The sequence below is a fragment of the Mustela erminea genome, chromosome 7 (assembly GCF_009829155.1).
Source record: "Mustela erminea isolate mMusErm1 chromosome 7, mMusErm1.Pri, whole genome shotgun sequence".
In the NCBI taxonomy this organism is placed as follows: domain Eukaryota; kingdom Metazoa; phylum Chordata; class Mammalia; order Carnivora; family Mustelidae; genus Mustela; species Mustela erminea.
This window is the reverse complement of record NC_045620.1, coordinates 88,309,791-88,330,679: the sequence shown is the minus strand read 5'-3', so window position 1 is coordinate 88,330,679 and position 20,889 is coordinate 88,309,791. Positions and strand designations below refer to the sequence as shown.

General features: G+C 38.4%; 1 protein-coding gene across 1 annotated transcript in view; it reads right to left on the bottom strand.

Moving 5' to 3' along the window:
- Window positions 1–5,357: 5,357 nt before the first annotated feature.
- GMCL1 (germ cell-less 1, spermatogenesis associated) overlaps window positions 5,358–20,889 on the bottom strand; it is a 38,723-nt gene continuing 23,191 nt past the window's right edge. The window contains exons 11-14 of the mRNA XM_032352347.1: window positions 18,451–18,526; window positions 14,032–14,177; window positions 11,196–11,283; window positions 5,358–6,619 (exon numbers count right to left, since the gene is read on the bottom strand). Coding sequence (XP_032208238.1) covers window positions 6,491–6,619; window positions 11,196–11,283; window positions 14,032–14,177; window positions 18,451–18,526 — 439 coding nt within the window. The 3' untranslated portion in view covers window positions 5,358–6,490. The remainder of the gene's footprint in view (window positions 6,620–11,195; window positions 11,284–14,031; window positions 14,178–18,450; window positions 18,527–20,889) is intronic.

The window sequence follows — 20,889 nt, the reverse complement described above, 5'->3', positions numbered from 1 at the left end:
GTCAGCAGGAGCAAGGGGAAAACATGGGTGAGAGCCTTTATTGTGGTTTTTGCATGCAGGAATAGCAGAGGCGGGGAAGCCTAAGAGGTTTTTTTGTTAGAGAGGGAGAGGGAGGGGTGGGGTAGAGGAAGAGGGGGACAGAGAATCTCAAGCAGGCTCCGTGCCCAGCCCTCAGCTGAGTCCGACGCAGGGCTGCATCTCATGGCACTGAGATTATGACCTGAGCCAAAATCGAGTTGGATGCTTAATTGACTGAGCCACTCAGGCACCCCAAGGTACGAGATTTAAGAGGTAAGAAAAATTTCAGTGCACTTTGGGACATAGGGGCTATCCCGAGTTGTTTGGTACCTGGTCCTGGGGTCATTAGAGCAGAGCAGTATTGCCTTGGCTTGTGAAACTTTGATAAAGAAGGTGGTTGCACACCTATATACCAGAGGATTAATCAGTGAAAAAAAACACAAGTCTGCTCCTGAGTAATTTGCAGTCCAGCGAGGGCTACACACACCTAAATAGCATGCAAGTGCATCTATAGGGAAAGACTTAGATACTGCAGGACAGGTCCCTAACGGTTTCGAGGGGGAGGATTGGCAAGAAGTCTCTATGAGGAAATAATGACCAAACAAGTCCTGAAGAAGGAGTAGAAATTAGCCAGGAGAATGGAGTGACATTTGTGGGGAGAGATGGAAGAGATTGTCCAGGTAGAGACTGAATGTGTGAAGACAAGAAGCAAGAAAAGGGAAATGTAAAGGCTGGAGTAGGTTTGTAAACTGGGGTTGTGGTGTAGAGTTATTGCGGGACAAAGGCACCAGGGAGTCTTTGAGGGCTTTTAAGGATGGGAGGGAATCAGATTTGAGTTTATTCAGAGAACTACTGATGTGGATACTTGACTAAAGGGGGGATATAATAGGAGGCTGGTAAAATAATCTAGATTGGAAATTACTGGCATGTTCTAAAATGGTATCCGTAGGTAAGGTGGAAAGTGGCTGTATTTGAGAAATAGTTGCTAAAATGGGAAAAACTTGATGATTTTGGATACAGATGATGGGAGAATTAGAAGATTCAAGAATGACATCCAGGTTTCTGGCTTGTTAAAATTGAATAGCTAGATGGTAGCATCACTTGCTAAGATTAAGACATACATGAAAAATTCAGGAGAAAGATGATGTCCAGATCTGGACATGCTAATTTGAGGTGCCTCTGTGAACACTCAGGAGGAGATGCCAACTAGATGTGTATCTGAAGCTCACTGGAGAGATCCAGGCTGGAACTACAGAAAAACAATCAATCAGAGGGGCGCCTGGGTGGCTCAGTCAGTTAAGTGTCTGCCTTGAGGTCAGGTCATGATCCCAGGGGTTTGGGATTGAGCCCCATGTTGGGCTTCTTGCTCAGTGCAGAGTCTGCTTCTCCCGGTCTTGTGTTTTCTCTCAAATAAATAAAATCTTTAAAAAAAAAAAAAAAAAGAAGGAAAGAAAATCATCAGAATACAGATGTTCATTTGAAGCCATTGGAGTACATGAAATCTCCTGGTGCAGGTTCAGGACAAAAAAGGGCCTGGAGACAGCCAGAAGAGACTAAGATGGGTCACCAAAAGAACACTAAGGAGTGGACAGAGAAACAGAATGAGCCAGGTGTGAAGTCAGAGAAGTTTAAGAGAAGGCTGCTTTTTTTTTTTTTTTTAAGATTTTATTCATTCATTCGACAGACAGAGATCGCAGGTAGGCAGAGAAGCAGGCAGAGAGGAGGAAGCAGGCTCCCCGCCAAGCAGAGAGCCCGATGTGGGGCTCGATCCCAGGACCCCGAGATCATGACCTGAGCCCAAGGCAGAGGCTTAACCCACTGAGCCACCCAGGCGCTCCAGAAGGCTGCTTTTTAAGGAGGAGAAAGTAGTAAAAAACAACAACAACAACAACAACCCTCATCTAACCTATAGAATTTAGCAACAAAGTCTTTGTTGACTCAAGTTTTAGTGGAGTTGAGTTGTGCATGGGTTTTTAAGTGGAGACAGAATTTGGAGAACCCTTATGAGTAGTTTAACTGACGCAGGGCAAAATATGGCAGTGGGTGGAAGTAAATGTTGGAAGGTTTTTCAAAGATGTTGAGAAACTTAACCACATTTAAATACTGGTATGAGGGGTGTCTGGGTGGCTCAGTGGGTTAAGCCACTCCCTTCAGCTCAGGTCATGATCTCAGGGTCCTGGGATCAAGCCCCGCATCAGGCTCTCTGCTCAGCAGGGAGCCTGCTTCCTCCTCTCTCTCTGCCTGCCTCTCTGCCTACTTGTGATCTTTGTCAAATAAATAAAATCTTAAAAAAAAAATACTGGTATGAATGAGTCAGCATAGAGAAAAGAAGTAAAGATACAGAAGAGAAAGGGAAAAACCAAAGGAGTAAGTTCCCTAAAGGAGATCAAACCTTATCTGAGGGAGCCTGGGTGGCTCAGTGGGTTAAGCCTCTACCTTTGGCTCAGGTCATGATCTCAGGGTCCTGGGATCGAGTCCCAAATCGGGCTCTCTGCTAAGTGGAGAGCCTGCTTCCCCCTCTCTGCCTGCCTCTCTGCCAACTTGTGATTTCTCTCTGTGTGTGTCAAATAGATAAACAAAATCTTTAAAAAAAAGAAACAAAAAACCAAAACCTTATCTGGGAAACGAAATGGTGTGTTTCCAAAAGTCTCCTTCCCCTTTAAATTGTGGGACAGAAATGGGTTGTGCTAGGGCTTCCTTACTTACTGATCAAACTGCCTTCTCTCAGGATGTAGGTTACCCAGCACTGTGTATCTCTCAGCACTGTACCTGGAAGAAAATCCTTATATTTCTGATAAACAGTCTGAGGTACCCTCATTCCATTTTAATGGAATTCAAGTGGAGTAGGATCAACACTTGTGACCACACTTGCTTTTAAGTTCCCTCCCCAACCAGACAGTAGTTTTCCAATAAAGGCAAAATGTATTTAAAGTATGTGTATACCTTACATAAGAACCAACATTAGTAATCTGTGACTGTCCGCAAATGTACTATTCTCTAGCCTTGGTTAAATTTTGTTTTACTTTGCTAGTCCTATTTTTAAAAAATCACCAGCTTTTACAAAAATATTGTACTTTATCATTACATGTGGGTGCATGCCGCTGAGTCAATAATCTTCCCCCTAAATTAGATGCAGTCAGACCTCTACTTAACAGTGATTGATGATGTTTGAGGCTTTTTGCTTTTATATCCCTGCATCTGGACCCTGGGAAAAATGTCAAACTCTCTGGCTGAGGAGGAATTGTACCAGGTCTTTTGTGTTTTTTAGGTTCACATTGCTTGAAATTATGAACCAACATTATCATTTCAAGTATTTGATCTACCATTGGCACCCCGGCTCTAATAGCTATTATTAACATGGGTTCGTCTTTAAGGGAATATAACTTTTGACATAGTTTCAACATAAATAGTTCAATATTCTGGACCAACTATTCAACAGAACTTTCTGCAACAACAGAAATATTCTATATCTATCCCATCTGATACTGTAGTCACTAGGTACATGTGGTTACTAAGCACAATGTACCTAGTATACTGAGGAAGTAAATTTTAACTTTTATTTAATTTTTATTAACTTAAATAGCCACAAGGGCTCCTGGGTGGCTCAGTCAGTCAAGCATCTGACTCTTAATCTCAGCTCAGGTCTTGATCTCAGGATCTTGAGTTCAAGCCCTTAAAAATGGGATGAGTGCTGCATGTTCTATTCAAGTGATGAATCACTATGTTCTGCTCCTGAAACCAGTACTATACTCTATGTTAGCAACTTGAATTTAAATAAATTTTTAAAAATAACCAGAGTGATCCTTGGTAACCTCACTTTTGCACTTGATACTGAAAATTATGGATATATACTGGTAATCCCATTGAAAGACTTAAAATGTGATAAAATGTGAGCCACGGAACAGTTACTAAAACTAGTGACTACCACTGTTCATTTAATTTTGACTGTACCTTGCTAAGTTTCAAGGGAAATCCATTTAAAGAAAGGTATTTTCATATTCCTCTTTGATAATTTAGCATGAGGCTCTAGAATGTTTTCTCTTAAGGACCGCTATTTTACTTTGAGTAAACTGATGCTAAAAACCAATTTACTGATAATAATTATTAATGGATAAATATCGTTTTCTAGCCTTAGTAACTTAAAAAAAAAAGATCTGGCAATGGCTATGAGACAAAAGGCAGTCAAACAAAAGCTTTCATATAATGGTTTATATGATACTTCAGCTGATACTATTAATACTTTATGGAAAATATGCCTATTGAAAAGAATGAAAAGTTGCTGCTAAGGAAATAAAAACAAAAGCAAATTTCTACTATCAGTAGCTGACAAATTATCAATTTCTCTGATGAGAACACAACCTACTTGTGACTGAAGAAATAGCTCTTATTTGTGGATAAAATTCAAATAACCACATAATTCAAATTAAGGTTCTTTATATTTTTTAGCAAGGAACCTCTGATGCTAGAATAAGACAGAAAAAAAGCATCTCATGAAAGATACGTTATAGCCAAATATAAAAACAAGAAAAGCAGCCTCTTGATATAGCTGAATTATTGTATTTAAAACATTTTTTTTTTTTTTAAAGATTTTATTTATTTATTTGACAGGCAGAGATCACAAGTAGGCAGAGCAGCAGGCAGAGAGAGGCGGGGAAGCAGGCTCCCTGCTGAGCAGAGAGCCCGATGCGGGACTCGATCCCAGGACCCTGAGATCATGACCTGAGCCGAAGGCAGCGGCTTAACCCACTGAGCCACCCAGGCGCCCTGTATTTAAAACATTTAAACTAAGGGGCACCTGGGTGGTTCAGTTGTTAAGCGTCTGTCTTCGGCTCAGGTCATGATCCCAGGGTTCTGGAATCAAGCCCCGCATTGGGCTCCCTGCTCAGCAAGAAGCCTGCTTCCCCCTCTCCCACTCCCCTTGCTTGTGTTCCCTCTCTCGCTGTGTCTCTGTCAAATAAATAAATAAAATCTTTTTAAAAAATAAAATAATAAAATAAAACATTTAAGCTACAGTTTGGGGGTGGGAGAGGGAGAGGCATTTAAAAGTTTTCTTTAAGTCAAAGAGGATTAATTTTGAAAGGAGAAAAGCAATTTATGAACCTATGGGCAAATTACTGAGGATGAAAAACTATCAAATTCTAGAAGTTAAATCTAATTGGGAAAAAAATCTAACTAGAAAGAGAAAAACTCTGTTTTCAACAGAAGTTTGTTTGTTTGTTTGTTTGTTTGTTTTTGGTCCATTTTATATAAGAGCTTATTTATTCTTTTTCCAAATGGGTATTTATTATTTGTACAGACACATAAAAATGATTCCCAATTTTAAAAACATACTACAAATATACATTAACCACAAAAAGCATTTACTCTCACTGGAAAGAAGAGGAGCATGGCTATTTGCAAAATAGCAGTGAACACAAGAAGGAAACATATAAATCATGACAAGTGTACATCCCATTTGTGACAAAAATAAGTTCTATTTTTACATTAATGCTTTACTGTAAGCTTCTATATGCGATCCTCTGACCTTATTTACATATACTCTGAAATTTCTATTAGCATGTATAACTCAAAGGCACTCAATTCAGAAGTTAAAAGGTCCTGAGCTTAAGTGGGAAATAGGATTCCCAACCAAAATTTGAACATAAATAATTCTGAAGATTAGAGAATATGAAAATGTTTAAAGTGTAGTATTTGATACATAAATAATCCATGACCTAAGAATAAAGTACAGAATGTCAAAAAAAAGACCATGTAAGGCAAAGAAATATCCTCAGGTTCCAACTGATTTTCTCCCCTATTCAAGTTCATTTGAAAGTCTAAAGCTGATTTTGTTAAAAATCCTATAAAACCTAAATTAAAAGCAAAATAAAATAGCATGAAAATGCTATGTTAAATAAAAAATTCCCCAGCTTTGTCTCCAAAACCACAAAAAAGTATTTAATGATTAAAAACAAGTACAGCTTGGAGGGATATCAGAATATGAGGAGGAATCATAAAGAGCATTTGAAAAAATTAAAGGACAGCTTTGAATGCACCAACTGAAAGAGGATTTATAATTTGCCATTCAATTGTTCCTTTAGCGTTCTTTTAGCCAAATAAAAATAAATTTACAGATAGGTAACTGACATTCACTAACATTAGGCAGGATCAAGGTTTAAACTAAAAATTAACCCTATATTAGGCTGCAATGTGAATTTACCTACAGCAATTTTCTACTGATGCTTAAAAATTAAAAGCATGAGTCAACATCTTTGTAACAAATGGTTCAACAGATATTTTCTTGGCTTTAAAATTTTTTTTCATGTATGCATAGAAATGTGATGAGCAAAAGAATAGTCTTCTGTATTATCTGTACAGTTCATAAGGCCTTTGTCATTGTTAGTCACCTTAGATGTGAATATCAGTAGGGCCATTAAATTAAAGCTGGCCAAAAAAGTTTTCAAAGTGCTACTGTTTCCAACTGATGAGATCCTCAGTTTTCTGCATTTTCTGGATGACGATTATTTTCAGTTCTTTTTTCTGGCGATATATACAAGAAGTTACAGCAGATGTATAAAGGGAAGATCAGAAGTCTGCTGTCCAAGTTCATCACTACTTGTTCCTATAAAACAAATGTATAGCTTTAATGACAAGACAAACAGAAAACAGAACACCAAACTGTTGAATTGAGTAAACTGTAGATCCCATGGTGGTTAAGAGCTTGCATCTCAAGTCTCAAAGTCATTGTTCTAATCTTGAAACTCCCATCAACTAGCTGTGACACTGGGCAAGTCAATGACTTGTCAACTGCAGCTTCCTTACTATAAAATAAATAAAACTACCCATCTCACATGATTATAGTGAGAATTAAATGAGACAATGCACATAGAGGACTCAGCAAAGCTGGCCAAGTATGAAATACTCAGTAATGGAAATTATTTTCACTACTGAAAAATTTCTATCAAGTACCTACATATTTTATGAACAGATATAGTCAAGAAATAAGTGGCAATTTGGCTTCATTTCCTGATGGCCTTTAGGTAGAGCAAATAAATGGAAAGAAGGTGGGAAGCCATTATTAGCACCAACAAGCATGGTTCCCATGTTCCCACTCTTGTCTGAGATTTTCCACTGTCTCTAATGCAAACATATGATTTGTCTCTTGGAATGTAAAATACATTATCCTGTAAAACTTTCAGGCTCAGTTACATCAGTGCACAAAAGAATGCCCTGAAATCTCACGGAGACAGGATTTGATCCTATATCTGAGAGCCACAAATATAACCATCTCTCATTCTACAGATCTCCATTTGGAACCCTGTATGAACAGCATTTGGTGAAAAGAGTGAGTCTTTAGAGTAAAAGGAGCAGCACTGGAACTTCTACTTTTTGAATCCTTAGATACATTTTCTGCAGTAATTTACATTAGTTTTGCCTTATTTTATGTATTTTGAAGAACACACTATTAAATATTAAACACTGTTTTTTATTTTTTACTACAGAAGATGCTCCTGCAATGGAGAGAGATTAACACACTGGAACATGTGAATGACTGATGTAGGCTTAATTGGACATGACTTCTGTATTGGGGGAAAAGCAAGAAAAATTGGATAAAGAAGGTAAGGAACACACACACATGTGCGTGTGGTATCTCCATATACAAGATAAGCTGGATAAAGAGGGGAAGGAACACGTGCGTGCACGCATACACACACACACGCGGTATCTCCATATACCCCCAAACAGGGAAAGTGGTGTTTAAAAAAAAATGTTAGTGAATGAAAAGGGTGAGATGATGGATCAAGTGAGGCAATCACCTGGGCTGATGGTATTAACAGGGTTAGCAGAGAGGAATGATGTCAAACATAGTTGGTCTTTAGAACCTTGAGTCAGCCTGGCCGAGACAAAGTCTGTAGCTACAACCCAGGTGAAGGCACACTTACAAAATTTGTTGAGGACATTTGTTTTGTCAATTTGTGTATTTGATGATAAAAACCAAGATTCAGTGTTACAAAAAAACAAAAACTCCTAGGAAGATTCTAGTATTTCAATATAGTTAGGGCTGGGGGTAGGGGTAGGTCTAAGTGCCAACTTTTGGATAAGAGGGGAGCCATGTGGACATTACTTGAGAGCTGGAAGGACAAACTGATTTCTGAGTATTGGGTTGTACTAATTCCCAATCCCTATCCCCAAACTAGACAGATTTAATCTTGGCTTTACTAAACCTTTAATTCCACGTGAGAGCTCAGTTTACATCTATGTTCGCACTGAAGCACCTTAAGTTCCATTTTCTTTCCTCCACGACAAAGTGGAAGCTGAGAAGCCCACAGACAACAGCATTAGACAGAGTGGCAGCATCTTCCTAGGTTTCCATTTCTACTTCCAGACTAATTACTTCTCCATCTTCACAAATCCCTGCTTCTCTGAGGCTCACCACCTCTTCTGTACTAGAGCTCTATTGCTGCTCCACATGCTTCATCTAGGTCTGAATTCCAGGATCTATGCATGTAACTCTCCACTGTAAGTCTTCACTTAGCTATAAAGCAGCTCCAATTCAAATCATCAGCTACTGGCTACTACCTCTTCTTTACGGGTCATCTCTACTTTCACTCTTGCAATTTGACTCTGACTCCCCATCCCAACTCTTGAATGTCTCACCAGGTTACTTTTTTTGCCCATCCCTCAAGTACCAGTGTCCCCTATGTTTCTGACCTGTTAGACGCCCTACATATTCCCTAGAAGGTATCTCATCCAGTCATTATTTCTTCCCCAGGCAATGCCTGTAAACCCCAGAAGCATTTATCCCCCACCCAACACACTTTTACCTCAATGCCCTCAAATTAAATATGGCTTAAACCGAATTCATCATCTTTTCACCCGTACTTGGAAATGTTCATTTTCCTTCCTATAATTCAAATCAAAGGAAAAACTACTATAAATCAAGACAGTAGGAACATTTTAAAAAATATATTTTATTTATTTATTTGTCAGAGAGAGAGCACAAGCAGGGGGCGCAGCAGAGGGAGAAGAAGACACCCAGTTGAGCAAAGAGCCCGATGTGGGACTCAATCCCAGGACCTTGGGATAACGACCCAAGCTGAAGGCAAACCCTTAACCAACCAAGCACCCAGGTGTCCCTAGGAACTATCTTTAACTACTCTCTTACCTTTACACAATTAGGCACCAAATTCTATCAACTGCACTGCTTTATTTCTAGAACCCATCAACATTTCTTCAGCCCCACTGCTACCTTCCTTAAATTAAGGTTTTCATCCTTTATCTGGATTATAGCAATAGCTTCAAATCACCTTTCACCTATTACCATGTCTCTAATCCTTCACACACATTGCTGAAATCCTTCATCTAATGCAAATCTAGTCTGCAAAGTTCTGTAAGACAGACAGCCATAAAATATACAAAAATCAGGGGTGCCTGGGTGGCACAGAGCCTAGCACCCAGCAGGGACTCCAATGTTTCTGAATGAACAACTCAAGAAACACTTGAAATACAACTATTATCTTGGCCTGGTGTTTCCAAGTCTCTAGCTGCTTTGAGCCATGACAGAACTTTTTATGAAGTTCCAGGTAGAAGTAAAGACAGCCATTGCTCATGCAGTTCCAGAGTGTGCCAAGGGGACCAACAGAGTTCTACTGAAGGCAGATTTGAATTTTTCTTATTATATATATCTACCTTCTCAAATATTATCTACCATGTGAGAGAGTCTGCTCTGTTGCTAGAATTGCAACAAGTGGAGGATCCGCTGTCAGAATGTGATTAAAGGAGTTCTTATACAGGCTATGTGAGGTTAGAACTATCACTTCAAGATTTCTTGCAGTGCTAAATTCTGATATTCTGTCAGAGGCTCTTTGGTCTAAAGAAAACAGCTAATTTCTAATAATTTATGTGAACTATGGGCTCTGAATGCCTTACTAAAACAGTATGTCCCTTGGAATAATGATTAGTTTTAATAGAAGTAAACTTCCTTAATATTTTTTAAAGATTATTTATTTAGGGGCACCTGGGTGGCTCAGTGCATTAAGCCTCTGCCTTCGGCTCAGGTCATGGTCTCAGGGTCCTGGGATCAAGCCCCGCATCAGGCTCTCTGCTCAGCGGGGAGCCTGCTTCATCCTCTCTCTCTGCCTGCCTCTCTGCCTACTTGTGATCTCTGTCAAATAAATAAAATCTTAAAAAAAAAAAAAAGATTATTTATTTACTTGGGGGGGGCGGGGAAACTTGCGAGAGCACTTGCTCATGTGAGCAAGACACAGCATGTGTTCCAGCGAGGAGCATCGGGGAGAAGCAGAGGGAGAAGGAGACAGCCCACCGAGCAGGGAGCCCATGCGGGGCTTGATCCCAGGACTGAGCTGAAGGTGTTTAACTGACTAAGCCACCCAGGTGCCCTTAAACTTCATTAATATTTTAACAGCTCTCACATTTCTTTTCAAAAATGGTTTCTTTTCTCATCATGACATTTTGGAACTTCAGCATGCATGTGATATATGAAGAAACAAATTAAATAAACAGCTTTAGAGTGTGTTTTGGGAACATTACAGATGCTTGCTACTTCAGAAATCTTTTGTGCTAGAGGACAATGTTCTCTTTAATATTCAGGAACTATTGCAGACATACTGGATTATCTTCAAAGTGTTTGCTATTAATCTATAAATAAATGCACTTATGAACACAATGGATAAAGCAATTAAGATTCCTAACTTTTTAAAGAATTATTTACCAATTATCAGCTTTTCCCTGCCCCTCAAATCATTTTTTGTTTTTTCTTTTTTTGTCTTAGCTCTACTTCTAATAAAATGGGGGCAAATTATGCATATGTGAACATGGTATTTCCATCTCTACCTTCAAAAAACGTTTCAATCAATCTTGGGGCACCTGGGTGGCTCAGTGGGTTAAGCCTCTGCCTCCGGCTCAGGTCATGGTCTCAGGATCCTGGGATAGAATCCCGCATCGGGCTCTCTGCTCAGCAGGGAGCCTGCTCCCCCACCCATCTCTGCCTGCCTCTCTGCCTACATGTGATCTCTCTCTCTGTCAAATAAATAAACAAATAAATAATCTTAAAAAACAAACAACAAAAAAACACTTTTCAATCTTTAAGTCAAATGTTAATTCTACTTAAGAATTTTTAAAAGAGGATTCGAAAGACAAATCTTATAACCATATAATAGAAAAGTAATCAAACATACCTGATCTTTTTCAAGTGTAAGTATTTGATAGCCAGTTGTTCTACTACATATTAATTTTCCACTACTATCAAAAGAGGCCAAACGTAATCTAGGATTTAAAAAAATACAAATTAAAAAACAGACATATGGGTTTTTTTTTAAGATTTGATTTTTAAGTAATTTCTACACCCAACCTGGAGCTCAAACCCACAACCTAAAGATCAAGAATCTCATACTCCTAAACATATGATTTTTGAACCACAGATTAATTTAAACAAGACCTCCCTCACTTTAATATTTACTTTTCTCTTCCATATACTTTAATTCGATAAAAGATTTTATAAGTCTCTTCCAATTCTAAACTGATCCCCTTAGAGATTTGTAAGGTGTGCTATTATACATATCTGGGATATAAATTAATTTATCTGTGTCTTTTTTATTGTGGTAGAATATACATAAAATTTACCCTTTTAACCATCTCTAAGTGTATAATTCCCAGCATTAAATACATCCACACTGTTCTAAAATCATCACTGCCATCCATCTCCAGAACTTTTTTATCTTCCCATCTGAAAGTCTGTACCCAGCAAACACAAACTCCCCATTACCCCGACCTTGGTCTGGGACAACCAACATTCTACTTTCTCTATGAACTTGTCTACCTGAGGTACTGCACGAGTGGAATCACGTAGCATCTATTCTTTTGTGACTGGCTTATTTCACTTAACATAATGTCATCAAGGCTCATGTTGGTGCATGTGTAAGAATTTCCTTCCATTTCAGGGCTGAATAAAATTCCACTGTAGGTACAGACAATATCTACATGGACATCCTTGATGGACAATTGGGTTGCTTTCAATTTCTGGCCATTAAATAAGGCTGCTGCAAAAATGAATGTACTAATAATATCTTTGTCAGTCCCTCCGTACAATTCTTTTATCTATCTATCTGTCTATCTATCTATCTATCTATCTATCTATCTATCTATTTATTTATTTAAAGATTTTATTATCTATTTAAGTGAGCAAGAGAGCACACAGGGAGAGGCACATCTATCTATCTATTTATTTAAAGATTTTATTATCTATTTAAGTGAGCAAGAGAGCACACAGGGAGAGGCACAAAGGCAGATGGAGAAGCAGACTCTCCACTGAGCGAGGGCCTGACATGGGGCTTGATTCTGGGACTCCAGGATCATGACCTGAGCTCAAGGTAGACACTTAAGTGACTAAGTCACCCAGGTGCCCCCCTTCTTACAATTCCTTTGGGTAATACCCAGAAGAGGAATTGCTGGATCATATAGTAATTCTATGTTTAATTTTTTGAGGAAATGCCATTTCATTTTCCACAAAAGATACACCATTTTACATTCTCACTAGCAACGAACAAAGGTCCAATTTCTCCACATCCTCATCAACACTTTTTGTTTTTTGTTTTTTTAAAAGATTTTATTTTTATTTATTTGTCAGAGAGAGAGAGACAGAGAGTGCACACAGGCAGGCAGAATGGCAGGCAGAGGCAGAGGGAGAAACAGGCATGCCGCCGGGCAAGGAGCCTGATGTGGGACTCGATCCCAGGACACCAGGATCATGACCTGAGCTTAAGGCAGTTGCTTAACTGACTGAGCCACCCAGGCATCCCTGTTTTGTTTTTTATAATAACCATTCTAATGGGTTTGAAGTGGCACCTCATTGTGACTTTGATCTGCGTTTCTCTAATGATTAGTGATGTTGAGTATCTTTTCAAGAACGATCCTTTCATGTTTGAAAAGATGTGTATTGGCCATCTGCAGATCTTCTTTGGAGAAATGTTTAAATCCCCTGCCTATGTTTGAATGAGGCTGTTTGCTTTTTTGTTGTGGAGTTTTAGGAGTTCTCCAGGTATACAGGATATTAGCTCCTTATCAGATACATGGTTAGCAAATAATTTCTCCCATTCTCTCCACTGCCTTTTTACTCTTGTTGATAGTGTCCTTTGATACACAAGAGTTTTAAAATTTTGATGAAATCCAATTCATTTTTTTCTTTTGTTGCCTATGCTTTGGTGTCATACTGAAGAAATCATTGCCAAATCCAACGTCAAGTTTTCCCCCGGGGTGGCTCCGTCATTAAGCATCTACCTTCGGTTCACATCATAATCCCTGGGTTGTGGGATCAAGCTCCACATCGGGCTCCCTGCTCGCAGGAAGCCTGCTTCTCCCTCTCCCACTTCCCCTGCTTACTGTCTCTGTCTCTCTGTGTCAAAGAAATAAATAAATAAAATCTTAAAAAAAAAAAAAAAAAGCTTCCCCCTATGTTTCTTCCAAGAGTTGTTTTATAGTCTCAGTTCTTATGTTTAGGTCTTTGATCAATTTTGAGTTAATTTTTGCATATGGTGTAAGGTAAGTATAAATAAATATATGACTTTAAAAAATCTCCTCATAAAGCTATTTTCCAACTTGTCAGCATCCTCTCCAGTAAGATAGCCAACTCAACCACCAGGCGAAGTTGGACAAATGAAATCCCACAGAAAGTGAAGAACAATCCCAGACATGTTTTCCTAGAAAAATATTTTGCTGTCTTTCCATTCTGGACCTTTAATTTGCAAGAACAGCACCAAGGCAACAGCTTCAAGCCTATTATCCATCTTATATCATTTATATTCAGCCTATTCTTTCTGACACACTAGATCCAGACTTTTTGATTTTGATTATTACTAACATTTCACAGGAAAAGAACCTTACTGTTTTCCTGCAATTTCACATATACTGTATCTTACCAAAACTCTACTGCTGCTGGCATAAATTATCAGCTTTTATTTTACTTCTTGTATTTTTTTCTGGAGTGAGGAGGCATGGGGCAGGGAAATTTCATCCTACCTAAATGCTATGCTCCTTCGAGGCTGTAAACTGACAGATCCACTACACGGCTGATTCAGCGTATTGCGTTTGAAAATGATATATCGATTGGTGTAAGTTACAAGCAGGTCAAAGCCGAAGTTAAAACCTGTCCACCGCCAGCAGTACTAAGAAATACAAAAGAGAAAGATTTACTTCAGTTTATCATACTAGTAAGTCATAGATAAAAAGTTCAAAATGTCTTCTCTTTCTTTAACTCACTTCAAATATTTCTCTTTCATGCTTACCTTTCCCATAGGGCTTGCTTACCAAAATATATTTGTGAATATATATAAAGGTTTACCACATGGGTACAGTACATTTCAGAGCCAGAAAAGCAGCCTTTATGATGGACATTCTTTAAGGTATTTTCCTATTATCACCTCTTTGTGATGTTTTGTTATGTCTTCACACCCAATTCTATCGTAAGTAATAAGGCTTTTCACTGCAACTCTAAGGAGGTATAACTTAGGGGGCTGGGAGTCTATAAGAAGGTAGGAAAGTCCCACTAAAACCCACCTTGCTTTAAAAATACTCTAAATTCCTTAAATAACTAACTGACACATACACATGGGTACTTTATTTTTTAAAGTTTATTTAGCAATCCCTATATCCAATGTGGGGCTCATGACTCTGAGATCAAGAGTTGCATGCTCTTCTGAGTCTGTGAGGCACCTAACAACTGAATTATTTTAAATACCAACATGGGGTCCACACGTTTGTTTCATCTATCACCCAATAGTTAATGGAATATTAAACAAGCCGGTATAGTATAGTAAAGGAAAGTTAGAGCTTCAAGAGTTTGGTCGACATTCTGAATTACAACATATGTGCCTAGTCCTGCTCTAGGCACAGAAGAACAGCAAGTTTCTGCCCTGGCAGAATGTGTATTTTAATATGTGTATATGTTTGTTTGGAAGGAATAGATGGAATGGAATGGAATGGAAGAGAACAAAACAGAATAAAATGTCAGAGAGATTGACAGGATAGGGAAAAAGGACCTAGCTAGGAAGCCTGCTGGTTCAGACAGGTGGTCAGGGAAAGCCTCTCCATGGAGATACTAGGTGAGCCGGGCACTGAGTCAACTAAGGGGCAGACCAGTAACTATCTGGGAAAAGGGTGACTTAGGCAAAGAGAACAATAAGAAGGGCTATGTGACTAGGGCAGTCACGTGGGTGGACAGAAGATGAGGATAAGTTCAGAGTCGGTCAGGGGTCAGAAAATGTTAAGGCCTAGAACTCCAAAGTAAGGAAGAGCATGCATTTCTTCTAAGTGCAGTAAGAGGCTGATGGAAAGTTTTAGGGAGGGAAGTAACATGATCTAACTTGCATTTTAAAAAGATGACTTGGCTGCTATATGGAAAACATGTAGGAGAGCAAAAGTGAAAACAGGGAGAGCATTATGAGGCTATTATCATAGCCCAGGCAAGAGAGAATGCTGGCTTGGACTTGGATGGTAGTGGCAGACAAGCTAAGAATAGATTTCACAAGTAGAGCCCGGAAGAATTTTTTATGAACACCAGTTGTGGTATTCAAGAAAGAAATATCCGAAGTTTGGAGCTTATTCAATGATTAACAGAGGGGCCATTTATGGGTTAGAGAATTACTTGGAAAGGAGAAAGTTTGGGGATGAAAATCAGAGTTCAGCTTGGGACTATTTTATTCAGGATGCCACTAGGATTCTAAGAAAGATGTTGAGTGAGTAGCTACATATGTGAATCTCGAGTTAGAAGTCATCAGTGTGAAGTCATGGGAACTAGATGATATCACTTTGGAGTGAGCTTCCACAAGGAAGAAGTCCAAGCACTGAGCTTCTAGTCATACTAACATTTGCTGAGAAAGAGAAGGATCTAGACAAAGACTTACAAGCCACTGAACTGGGAAGGAAACCAGCAGGATATGCTGTCCTGGAAGTCAAATGAAGAAAATCTCTAATAAAGAGTGAGTGCAGGGGCGCCTGGGTGGCTCAGTGGGTTAAGCCGCTGCCTTCGGCTCGGGTCATGATCTCAGGGTCCTGGGATTGAGCCCCGCATCGGGCTCTCTGCTCGGCAGGGAGCCTGCTTCCCTCTCTCTCTCTCTCTGCCTGCCTCTCTGCGTACTTGTGACCTCTGTCAAATAAATAAATAAAATCTTTAAAAAAAAAAAAAAAAAAAAGAGTGAGTACAGATGTATCACGTCACCAAGAAATTTTGGAAGACTAAAAGCTAACTACCTGACCTGGCAATGTGGAAATCACTGGTGACAACAGCATGGCAGTTTCACTGGAGTTTACTGTGATAAATGAATTAGAGTGAATTCAAGAGAGCATCAGAAAACAGGAAGTATAGACAAATATGGGTACCTTTTGCAATGAGTTTTTTTGCTTAAAAGAGATGCACAGAAATGGGAGTGGTAGCTAAAGAAGAACGTGGAGTCGGGGTGTGGTTCCAGATGGGTGGTGGTATGGTATGGTATATGCTCAATGAGAATGACCAAGTAGAAAAGAAAAACTGATGATGCAGGACAGGGAGGTGAAAACTGTAGGAACAAAGCTTCTGAATAGGTGAGAAGGGATGGAATTTTTTTATGAGGGGAGGGGATGGACTAGGACAGTAGCAGATGGTTCATCCATTCTAATAAGAGGAAGAGCATGACACACAGCTATAACTGCAGGTAGACTGGCAGAACTGCTGGGTAGAAGGATATGTAGATTCTCTTCGTATTGCTTCCATTTTCTGAGTGATGAAAGAAACAAGGTCATAGATAAGAATGAGGGTGGTGGCACTGCCCCTTTTAATGGTCTGAGAGGTACTCAAAGACTGGCCGATGAATTCACTAGGGAAATACAGGAGGATCCCCATGCAGCACCTGTTTGAAGTTTACAGTTACAAACATTCAAGTAACACCTGGTGGGGGGTACACTGTTTTTCTTTAGTCATAGCCATCTGTTTGGAAGCAGATGTGGAGTGCGTATCAAGTCAGGATTTAATAAGAATTGGAGTTTAGCTAGCTGAGCTTGATGAGAGTAAAAAGAGAAGTTAAGAGTATTAGCCAGGGACCAATTTTAAGATGGAACATAAAATATAAGTCAAGTAAAGAAAGAAGTAGCAAGGTGGTGAGAGGATAATGGGAAAATGGTAAGAACAACAATGTATTGTGCACCCCACTGGAGTTAAAAAATTGCTGGGAGTCCAGGTTCTAGAAAGAGAGTGCTAAAAGGAAAAAGAAGTAGAGTGTGAAAATGATGTGCTTGAAATGGTGATTCTGAAGGGGATGTATTATTTAGTAGAGCAAAAACTGAGGATCTGTGTCCAGGAAATGGGTACTGGAAGTAGGGTAGAGCAGAAGATCACTGTGGGGAGGAAGGTCAGGGAACAGAGATGCTGAAATCACCAAGATTGGTGACAAGAAGAGTGATAAATACAGATAGCCCTGTGAATGATGGCTACAATAAGGGTTATGACTGGTGTAGCAGAAGCATGTGCTTCAAAGGAGCTGTGGCTCAATGAAGGGTGAGGGAGGAACAAGTTGTGGAAGCAGCAACAAGACACCTACATATTCCCCTTTCAGATGCTGCTAACATTTATCACAATTATGAATGCAAACATAATTAACTTCTAAAAACAAAGAAGTTACAATAAGGGAAAACTTAGGAGAAAAATAATGGTTGTTTAAATTAGGCTGAATTATTATTATTTTTTAAAGGGATGGGGGGCAGAAGGAGAAGAGAGAGAGAACCTTAACAGTTTCCATGCCTAGTGCATGAGTCTGATGCGGGGCCTGATCTCACAATCCTGAGATCATGACCTAAGCTGAAATCAAGTCGGATATTTAACTGACTGAGCCACTCAGGCACCCCAGGCTGAATTATTTTTTAAGATGAAAACTACAATTAGAGTGGGATTTTAAAAAATGTAGTTCATGTCCCATTAAAATCAATTTAATGAGTCACAATAAGCTTTTTTAAAAAATTAAATACAAAATAGGACCTTTGGACACAGCAACAGTTAAGCACTATTTCACAGTACTTTTGTTTCACTTATATACATTTATATATGGTGATAATGAAAAACAGAAGTCTAAATGTAGGTAGCAAAGGGTTTGAATGTCTTTGATTTAAGGTAATTGTAAAATAGAATCATTTTTAACTATGTAATAGCTCCCATATAATTTCTTACTTATCTTAATTTCTGGATTGCTAAGGGATCTTCTTCTTCTTTCTCGTAGTGGGTCACAAAAAGTTCAACAGCCTCATGCAACACAACTGAGCACCTAACTTCCTGTCCAGGAGATCAAGCTATAGAAACTACCAAAAAAGCTCTTCTAAGGTATGGCAGGTGTCATGATTGTTACTGAAAGTGTATTTTGCACTAATAGTATTACAATTTGCATGAGAATGTTAAGAGTCATAACCCATACTTACTTCCCCATCTTTGGCAAGCTTTCTACCACACCTCATGCTATTTCCCTCTAGTTCTTCTTTATTGATTTCTTGAGGCCTAGAAATACACATAAAATGTGAAATCTCATAGAAAATAGGCAACTAATAGTTTAAAAATAATTAAGTTTAAAAGAACAGAAAAACTTGCTAATAGATTTAAAAATACCTTTTTGTGTTATAGATATAATACGAATACATGGATTAAATCTAGCCTATTGCCTTTGCTTAAAAAAAAATTAACGTTTCACTTATTGCCCTGACTTCTAGAATACTTTTTATTAGGGCTTGGCCAAACCAGAGAAGAGGGGAAAAATATCTATGAGAAACTGATCAAGGAAATAAAACACTCAAAATTCTAACTACTAAGTAACGTAAGTTAAAATCTATTATTTAAGATGTGACAGTTTCAATCTATTATTTAAGATGTGACAGTTTCATCTACCATTGGACATTACTGTTTCATATCCAAGCCATCTTTTACGTAGTATAACCATGCAAACTCAAGATTTAATAGAAACAGCTGTAGAACTGGTTCCCTACTTTAAAAATCTAGAAACCAATCTAGAAAAGCACTTTTGTTTCAAGTTATGAGAACAAAAAATGCATTATTATTATTATTATAGCTTGGAATTCCAAATGATAAAAACAATACAATATATTCATCATATACAACATTTATTAAGTGCCTAGATACTGGGGACATCATCATCACCAAACTAAAATACTGAAATACAATATATAAAAAATACATAAATGTATATAAAACTAATAAAACATGTCCTTGATACCCAAGAGTTTAGTCTAGTAGAGAACTAGACATATAAGTAATAATTAAAATAATGTGGAGAGTGTTGTGATGTTAGGAGCACAAAGAAGGCAGATTTACTGCCTGGGATTAGAGGGGGCTCATCACAGAGGAGGATTACTTGTGCCTGAAAAGGAGTTTGTTGTTGTAGAGGTCAAGGGTGGGATTCTATGCAGGTGAAGGGCATTCCAGATAGAAGGTATAGTAGGTAAGAAGAATCTGGAGCATAAAAAAATAATAATGTATGAAGAATTTAGTACAGCTAGAGCCTAAGATGAGCACGTGATGGGATGAAGTGAAAGACATTTGGGATGGACTATGGATGGGCCCCTCATGCTATGCTAATAAGAGTTTCAACTTTTCCTGTAGATGGTAGAGAGTTTCCAGGCATTAGTTCTGTTACTTTCACATTTTTTATTATGAAAAATTTCAAACCTAAAAGTGGATAAAACAGTATAATGGGCTTAATGTTCTAACTATCTAGCTTCATTAATCTTGTTTCAGTTTTATTCTAAGCCCACTTCTCCCCATATCCCTCCTGACTGTTTGGAGGCTAATTCTCCAGAAATATCCTTTAATCTGTAAATAGTTCAGTATGAATTTCTTAAGAATGAGGAATTTTTAAAAATGCTTAGATCACACACAAAGAATAACAACTGTCCCTATCATCAGATCCTGAGACACAGTTAAGCCAGGAAGTGACACAATTCTATTTCTGCTTCAGAAAGATAACCTGTTGGCAGTGTGGAAGAGCATGGAAGAGGAGAACCTTGGATGTAGACTTCACTACATTATAACCTAACACCCCAGAAACACACTTTCTCGCTTTAGTAGCCCTGCAGCAATGAGGAGGGGCTCAGTATCTATGAAACAGAGCACTTTGTCGCAGTGCTATAATCCTACATACACTTCTGAGGGGAGGAAACCCACTCAGTCCAGCTCAGTTTCTTAGTCAGATTCTATGTTCAGTTCATAGATACAGATGAGGGAAAGGTTAAAAAATAAGAACACCTAACATCTAAAAACTGAATATATAAAAGAATGAGGATGATTTTGAAAATATTTCATATATTACAAAAGGCTTCATATCTGAATTTCATTACATAATTAACTTTCTTTTTGTTGTTTTTTGATTTATTATTTCTATTTCAACAATCTTACTATATTTATGTAGGATAAGAGTGCTGTGAATATATTTGGAAAAAGATCGAAAATAAATTATCAATAAAGCAGAAACCAAGAATCCTGGAAAATAACCTCATAATCATTACCATGAGTTTATATAACACTTTCATACAGTCACTGTTTGGATATAAACATAACAGGTCATGTATTTTAGCAGGTCTTTTGGTGTATAAAAATGGGTTAAAAAGAGATTGGGGCAAAAATGTCAACCTTAAGGCCTCTTCCACATACACTCTCGGATGGACTGTCTGCTCACACGGTCTATACCAAGGAGCCAGTATATAGATCAAATAATAAGTGTGGAAGCACGTCTGTGACCTGCAAAGCACATCAAAAGAACAGATAATCTGCTTTCCCTTCAGATGAAAAAAAGCACAGAAATATTTTTTCGGGGGGGGCATCTATAACTGGATTATGTCAACACATTTCAG